Raw genomic sequence first — 9,111 nt, forward strand, 5'->3', positions numbered from 1 at the left:
AGTACAAGTATGCAAATTTATCCCAGAAATCACACAGTCTGTGAGAACTGACCGTCTGGAAGCAGCGTCTGAAATGAAACTCGCACTGCATCATGTCAAAGAAGATGGGAATGGTGGCTTTACGCAGCTCGATCTCAGGAACCAGCGTCATCTCCAGAATCGGACCCACCATCTCAGGGATAAACTTGATTTTGTGTGGACCTGCAGGATGTTGAGAAGAAACCAGTTAGCATGCCTGAATCCTTCAGTTGATTTGTTTAAGATCTTTTCGGTGTGTTTTATGCCGTACACACAGGATCTGTTTGTGATAGTTTTGCCGGCAGGTGCAGCAGCACAGGGAATATCAGCTCTCTGCTACTTCCTCGCAGTGCCTATTTGTGTCTAACAACAACTTTTATGTATTTTGGTGAGCTGTGTGCAACTTCTATTTCGGAGGCACGATTTCTACAGCTCTCAAAAGACAAAAGACTAATCTTCAGAGTTTCGCGCAACCACAGCGCTGAATACAGCCCAACATCTCTGAATCTCTGATGCCTGTGACTAAACCCGCCAGCTAATGAACAACCAAAGGCGTGAGGTGGCAAAAATTCCTTCAGAGAGGAACGTGGGAGCCGAAAATACTTTCACAGCGGTACTTCCTCAACTGTCCTGCCACTAATTAGCACCTTCACTTTCAGAGCATTTCCGTTTGCACTACTCTAAATAACCGTGAGGTGTCTCGGTCGAAAAATAACCCGCCTGAATCGGTGCTAAAACTGTAAGCAATGCAAATGTGCCAGACGCAAGCCTTACACAAATAAACGATACAGAAGTTTGTGGTACGTGAAAGCAGGGAAACCTTTTAAAGATGCCATGGTTTTTTGGGACACATGGGGGTTGAGCCTTTTACCAAGCATCTCATAGAAAAGCTACATATTTTAAATGTGTTTTGAATTATTATTATTATTTTTTAAAGAACTTAATGCTTTTATTCAGCAAGGATGCACTCAACTGATCAACAGTGACGGTAAAGACATTTATAATATTACAGAAGATTTTTCTTTCAAATAAATGTTCTTTCAATGCATCAAAATATCTTGAAACTACAGTATCACTGTTTTCAACATTAATAAAAATAATAATGAGACGAAATGGTTCTTAAGCAGCAAATCAGCATATTAGAATGATCTGAAGGATCATGTGACACTGAAGACTAGAGTAATGATGCTGAAAATTCAGCTGCGCATCACAGGAATAAATTATATTTTAAAATATATTCAAATAGAAAACTGTTGATTTAAATAGTAATATTATTTCATAATTTTACTTTTTTTACTGTATTTTTTTTAACAAATAAAGCCTTGGTGAGCAGAAGAGACTTTCAAAAATGTTTAAAAACCTTATCCAACCCAAAACTTTTGAACAGTATTTTAATTGCGCAAAAAGTTGACTTTGTAAAAACCACATAAGCATATACAGTGGGTACGGAAAGTATTCAGACCCCCTTAAATTTTTCACTCTTTGTTATATTGCAGCCATTTGCTAAAATCATTTAAGTTAATTTTTTTTCCTCATTAATGTACACACAGCACCCCATATTGACAGAAAAACACAGAATTGTTGACATTTTTGCAAATTTATTAAAAAAGAAAAACTGAAAAATGCTCAGTATTTAGTAGAAGCACCCATGAGGAAAAAAAATTAACTTAAATGATTTTAGCAAATGGCTGCAATATAACAAAGAGTGAAAAATTTAAGGGGGTCTGAATACTTTCCGTACCCACTGTAGATGAGCTGAAAGCTATCAAACATTGTCTAAAAACCACAATCTTTTATTTTGGCGTCACTGCATCTTTAATTTGTACTCCTACTAACAAAACAGCTCTTTATGAAACGCATAGGTGGACATATGAATTAGTGATTTTGAGCTGAAAATCATGTGAGAATGTAGAGTGATTAGCAGTTACTTCACTGAGCTGCTATGCAAAAACTATACAAAACTAAGACATTATAGAACATTATACAAAAACAAGCAGATTATGATAAACCAGAATGCAATAATGAACACTTATGTGTAAAGAACTTGCAGACAGACATAGTCTTGTGTACTTTACATCTATTTTTGTCTGATTTAATAATGTTCTGGTAAAGGTCGGCTCACCCAGGTTGTACCACATGTCTCGGATCTCGAAGCCAATCTGTCGCCTCATGTCTTGATACCTGTAAAAGAGAAATACGAAGATATAAGAAAAAGACTTTAGCAAGATGTCTTCATAAAGTCAGAGGTATGAAATCAGAACATTTCAATTTCTTCTCCTGGAATTGGAAACATTTACGGTTTGCTAGCCTCCCTCACAATACTGTTCTAACAGGAGCGAACGGATGATCTGTGATTCAGAAAGAGGAGCAGAAGCTGTTCAGAATCAACGTCAAACGAGTTTAGGAAGTGGACAGAAGACGAGAGCGCAGACGCGTCCCGAAACTGCGCTCTCGTTCAAAGAAAGTGTGAAGAAAGCGGCATCAAGACAGACCTCTTATGCTTTACCTCCGAGGGCCTGGCATCCATTCATTAGCGCTGTGTCATCACACGCTGACATATTGGGATGCCTGTGGCCCTCGGCTGAATTCTGAGCCACCATTGATTGCTTTGTCAATACGCTCTCATCCAGAGGTAATTTATGATGACAAGGACGAGGTGCGTCAGAGCTCAGTTAACACACAGTAAAGCCTCTCACAACTCCCTCTTCATTCCTTCGTTTGACCCTCGTTCCTGACGTTTAATCATTTTTGCGACAGAGATGATGCAGATCAGATGCATGCTAGCATGCTAAAGCACATCACATGACTCATCTCGAGTCTGACCAGGTTGTTATTCAACTCTGTGTGATCTGGGGTTTAATTTAGCAATACCAATGTTATTCTGGTAAACATGTCTACAGTTTACATAAAGAAATTAATACTTTTATTCAGCAAGGATTGATTAAATATGCTGTTCTTTTGAACTTTCTATTTATCAAAGGATCCTGAAAAATAAATAAATAGCATGGCTTCCACGTGAATATGAAGCAGCATTGTTTTTTTAAATCAGCATATTAGAATGATTTCTGAAGGATCATGTGACTGATCTATCCATTCACATGCTGACTCCACTGACCCGCTCCCGTAATTACTTCTCCTCCTCCTGACTTCCTGTAGCCCTCCTCCCTCACCTCTCCTGTTTCCTGCTAAGCTCTGCTTTATAATTTGTGTCTCTAGTGTCCACGGTGACAGAGCGAGAGAGGCAGACAGACAGTGTGCCCTCGCACTCGTACAGAAGAGGAAGCCGAGTCTGTTAACACCCACACCTGTCAGCTCACGGGACGCTCGCTGAACGAGATGTGAACGGAGTACAGCGACAGATGAAGGAGTGCGAGGGACACGCGCTCCTGTTCTATTAGTGCTGTTTGCTCTTCTCAAAACACAAGTCATGTCTACAGATCAGACTATGAGACGGACTTAAGGGGGGTTTGTTTAGTTCAGTGACCACTTAGCAACCACATAGTAACACACTAAAAACACTCAGAACACCCCAGAAACTGCATAGCGACACCCTGGCAACCAATCGAAATACCAAGCAAGCATTCCTAGAACACCCTAGAAACCACACAGCAACAACCTAAACTTATTTAAAACACCCTCGCAACTGCATAGCAACACCAATATCTTTAGTCCTGCATAGCAACTTTCTAAACCCACTCAGAACACCCTAACAACCACACATCAACAACCTAAACTTGTTTAGAACACCATAGCAACTGCATAGCAACACCAATATCTTTAGTCCTGCATAGCAACTTTCTAAACCCACTCAGAACACCCTAACAACCACACATCAACAACCTAAACTTGTTTAGAACACCATAGCAACTGCATAGCAACACCAATATCTTTAGTCCTGCATAGCAACTTTCTAAACCCACTCAGAACACCCTAACAACCACACATCAACAACCTAAACTTGTTTAGAACACCATAGCAACTGCATAGCAACACCAATAACTTTAGTCCTGCATAGCAACTTTCTAAACCCACTCAGAACACCCTAACAACCACACATCAACAACCTAAACTTGTTTAGAACACCATAGCAACTGCATAGCAACACCAATAACTTTAGTCCTGCATAGCAACTTTCTAAACCCACTCAGAACACCCTAACAACCACACATCAACAACCTAAACTTGTTTAGAACACCATAGCAACACCAATATCTTTAGTCCTGCATAGAAACTTTCTAAACCCACTCAGAACACCCCAACAACTACACAGGAACAACCTAAACTTGTTTAGAACACCCAAGCAACTGCATAGCAACACCAATCTCTTTAGTCCTGCATAGCAACATTCTAAACCCACTCAGGACACCCTAACAACCACATAGCAACAACCTAAATTTATTTAGAACACCCTAGCAACTGCATAGCAACACTGATCCCCTTTATCCTGCATAGCAACAATCTAAACCAACTCAGAACACCCTAACAACCACACAGCAACAACCTAAACTTATTTAGAATACCCTAGCAACTGCACAGCAACATCGATCTATTTAGTCCTGCATAGCAACTTCCTAATACCATTTAGAACAACCTAACAACCACATAGCAAATGTAAACTTATTTACAACACCCTAGCAACTGCATAGGAACACCAGTCTCCATAATCCTGCATAGAAACATTCTAAACCCTTTTAGAACACCCTAACAACCACATAGCAAAATTCTAAACTTATTTAGAACACCCTAACAACTGCACAGCCACACCAATCTCTTTAGTCATGCATAGCAACATTCTAAACCTACTCAGAACACCCTAACAATCACATAGCAACAACCTAAACGTATTTAGAACACCCCAGCAACCGCATAGCAACATCGATCTATTTAGTCCTGCATAGCAACTTCCTAATACCATTTAGAACAACCTAACAACCACATAGCAAATGTAAACTTATTTACAACACCCTAGCAACTGCATAGGAACACCAGTCTCCTTAATCCTGCATAGAAACATTCTAAACCCTTTTAGAACACCCTAACAACCACATAGCAACATTCTAAACTTATTTAGAACACCCTAAGAACTGCACAGCAACACCAATCTCTTTAGTCATGCATAGCAACATTCTAAACCCACTCAGAACACCCTAACAATCACATAGCAACAACCTAAACGTATTTAGAACACCCCAGCAACCGCATAGCAACACACTAAGGGTGTACTCACACTAGCCACGGTTGCCTTGAACCGAGCGCGATTATCCCCCCTCCCCACTCCCCCGCTGGCCTGCACTCAAACTTGCACTAAACATTCTGGGCCGGAGCACGCTTACGTCATGTATGAGATAACGGAGAAAACCACTTTCGCAAATATTCTGCCGAATAATTAATAATAATTAATTTATAATTTATGCCGTGCATTGATTTTCACTTGTATGTATCAGAAAATTATTACGGAGGCAGCTGACGTTAATGAAATAATTTGCAGCTTTACTCGCAAACTAAATTTCCTGTTCATCAATAAGGTAAGAACCAGAGCCATTATAAACCTAAATATACATGATTAAATTAAATTAATTGAAAAGTGTCGTGTAGTAGTAGTAATAGAATATGTTTGCGATGATAGTGATGTTAGTAGCGCACACAAAATAATATCTTTTCAGTGCTCCGGCGTGGTTAGCGCTCACACTGCATGCGCACCGCGCCCGAGCCCAACCGAACCGTGCCCTGGCCCACCTCTTCCAACCGGGCCAGGGCCGGCTAAACGAACTGCGCCCGAACGCGGCACGGAGCGCTCACACTGGTCAAACGAACCGGGCTTTGGGGGTCAAACGCGCTCGGGCACGGTTCAAAACGCCTAGTGTGAGTACACCCTAAAAAAAGACCCAGAACACATCAGTAAACAACCTGATCACCCTAGCAACTGCATAGCAACGCCCAACAAAAATCCCTAGTCCTGCATAGCAACGCCCAAATCTACTTAGAAAACATCCTAAACACCACAGAGCAACAGTCTACAGTTTCATAAAGGCACGGCTCAAAGGCTCTCCAGTAAGAGATCAGTGTATTTCTGAGAGTCTGTAGTGAGCGGGTGAAAGCTTTGGCCTGATGCTCCTTTACTGTGATGCCAGTGAAGTTTGGGCTAGGACAGACAGAATGAGGAGAAAAAAGCAATAGAGTGAAGAGTCAGCAGCAGCAGCAATAGCAGCCTCTCTCAGGTCAGCATGACACCTCCAGCAGAACACAGAGAGAACGGACTGATGAAAGCTGAGGATACGGCTCTGAAAGAGGCCCGACGGGAGGCAAACAGCACCGAAGAACAAAGACAGAACAGCCCAACAGATTGTTAGAAATATGAGACAAGATATCCTCAAGACATCAGCACTTTTTCTGATGAAAGCCCTCAAAATGCCAATCATGTGCTGCTTTATTTTTGAGGGTTTTGTAGAATTCCAGGACATGAAGTGTAATCAAGGTTGAAATGCTGTCAGCAAGTAAACAAATTAAACTCCATTACAGCTGACAGTGTGTTGACCTCTGCGTGCTTTTATTTTTGCACAACTTTGGTATTAAAATTAAACAGTTCACCCAAAAATATCAACTGCTCATCCTCAGAACATTTTTCCTTTGAGGAAGTGCAGAATATTAGAATATTCAGATTTGACATTTCCGTGCCACAAAATATATTTTTCAGTGAACTATTTTTTTTAAGGAATGTGACGTTAAAATCTAGCTGAATTATTTTTATGTTATGGACTATTATTAATAAATTACTTATAAATTATTACTTATTATGGCCAATTAAAATTACTGGCAGAATTAAGTAATTGTTTAAAGTTTGATGCTGTTTTATTAAATATAAATAAAAAATAAATGGGATAAAATAGTTAAAAACAATAAATAAATAAATAAACAAACTTTTATTCCATCACTACGCTCTTAGCAAATGGCTCAAACATGCTCTTAAAGGGCTAGAATGTTTTAAGAGACACTCTTTAAAGGGTTAGTTCACCCAAAAATGAAAATTAGGCTGTGTTTTACTCACCCCCAAGGCATCCTAGGTGTATATGACTTTCTTATTTCAGAAGAATCCAGTCGGAGTTATATTAAAAATTGTCCTGGCTATTCCAAACTCTATCATTGCAGTCAGCGGGTGTTGCAGTGCTTCAGTCCAAAAGAAGTGAAATAAAAAGCGCCCATCCATAAAAAAAGTGTCTCACACGGCTCCGGGGGGTGAACAAAGGCCTCCTGTAGCGAATCTGTACAGAATCCTCTAGCGTTTTTGTAAGAAAAATATCCATATTCAAAACGTAATAATCACTTTAATCTAGCTTGCGCCAGCAGTTGTACACAGAAGCAGCTCCGGGGGAATGACGTATGGGGTCAGCGTTGCGCATGCGCCGGTGAGTCTCGTGAAAACCAACGTTTGTTTACAGGAGCAAAGGAAGCAAAGTTTCCTTACTTTAGCAAAGGAAAACCAGTCTCCACTTGGCATATATCGAAATCCTCCGACATTCTTCTTTAAAAAATCTCGTTTTGTACTTCTAATTAGTGACCGTTGTTTTGTTTTGATCTCTCCGCTGCGTTTCCGCGTGCGTCACTTCTGAGCGGTGCATGCGCAAAGCTGATCTCATACGTCATCCGCCCGGAACTGCTTCCGTGTACAACAGTGAGCGCAAGCTAGATTAAATTGAGTATTACGTTTTAAATATGCTTATTTTTCTTACAAAAACGCATCGATTAGCTACAGGAGGACTTTGTTCACGCCCCGGAGCCGTGTGAGACACTTTTTTTATGGATGGGCGCTTTTTATTTCACTTATTTTGGACTGATGTAATGCAACACCCGCTGACTGCTATTAAACAGCTTGAAAGATCAAAGACAACTTTTAATATAACTCCGACTGGATTCGTCTGAAAGAAGAAAGTCATATACACCTAGGATGCCTTGGGGGTGAGTAAAACACAGCCTCATTTTCATTCTTGGGTGAACTAACCCTTTAAGGGTTAAATCTTTCGATTTCCCTTTAAGTTTGTGCTAGATGACGGGGAAATAAGCGAATAATAATAATAATAATTCAATAATATTAAATATCCAATAAATAGATAAATGAAAAAGATTGCTGATGTCATCCCATCTAATACTGTACAGGTCCCATTTATCTGAAAAATACTGTATATGTAATTATCATATTTTTCCCCTGAGAAAAAGAAAAAGCTGGTGCTGAGATCACTGGTTATTAAATTCCTGTGAATTCACCCAAAACCAAAAAGCAAAAATGCCTTCAAGAAAGAGGTGTCGTTACTGGCACCAGCACCGTATGTCCTGAGAAAATGAATGGTTCAGGAAACATGTCTTTGTGATCCTGAGAGGAAGCCGCTCGAGAGGCTGTGTGATTCCAGAGGCTGAAGAGTCCTGACAGACAGTGATCCGTCTCTACGAGAATGAGCTCACGCCACAGGCAAACACCGACAGCAGACAGACAGAAGCTCCTGGAGCAGATAACAGGCTCTTCACTGCTCTCTCACTCAGTCCTGCTGTCTCTTGTTCTTGAAGGCTTGAACAGCAATGCATGTTTTCATGAAAACAAATTTGCTTCCGCTTTCTCTGCCCCACCAGATGAAACTTATATGCATTCATTATTCCTTACAACTTTAAATTGCTGACTCTTCTCATGTTAGTGCCTCCTTAAAGGATCAGTTCACCCAAAAATTTAAATTTACTGAAAATGTTCTCACTCTCAGGCCATTTAAGATGTACATGAGTTTGTTTCTTCATCTGAACAGATTTGGAGAAATGTAGCATTGAGAAGGCAAAAGCGGTGTGTTTAGAACTGTTTTGGCTTGTAAACAGTGCTTGATCGGTGCAGATTTCTCTCCTGATTCAGATTACACGACATTTTCCATAGGAAAAAGCAATATTATGGATGGAGGACTCGTATTTTATCCAGACACAATGGTTTAAAACGTCTTAATGTTGGATTTGTTTCTTACAAACATGCAGCTTTTCACTTCACAAGATGTTAACTGATGGACTGGAGTGGTGTGGATTATTGTGATGTTTTTGTCAGCTGTTTGGACTCTCATTCTGATG

The 9,111-nt window shown here is 40.2% G+C and overlaps 1 protein-coding gene across 1 annotated transcript in view; it reads right to left on the minus strand.

Moving 5' to 3' along the window:
* LOC107711371 (dedicator of cytokinesis protein 1-like) overlaps positions 1-9,111 on the minus strand; it is a 275,068-nt gene that overhangs the window by 52,479 nt on the left and 213,478 nt on the right. Inside the window, exons 32-33 of the mRNA XM_016516364.1 lie at positions 2,141-2,199; positions 53-201 (exon numbers count right to left, since the gene is read on the minus strand). Coding sequence (XP_016371850.1) covers positions 53-201; positions 2,141-2,199 — 208 coding nt within the window. The remainder of the gene's footprint in view (positions 1-52; positions 202-2,140; positions 2,200-9,111) is intronic.

The sequence above is a fragment of the Sinocyclocheilus rhinocerous genome, unplaced genomic scaffold (assembly GCF_001515625.1).
Source record: "Sinocyclocheilus rhinocerous isolate Xijiao unplaced genomic scaffold, SAMN03320098_v1.1 scaffold402, whole genome shotgun sequence".
Taxonomy (NCBI): domain Eukaryota; kingdom Metazoa; phylum Chordata; class Actinopteri; order Cypriniformes; family Cyprinidae; genus Sinocyclocheilus; species Sinocyclocheilus rhinocerous.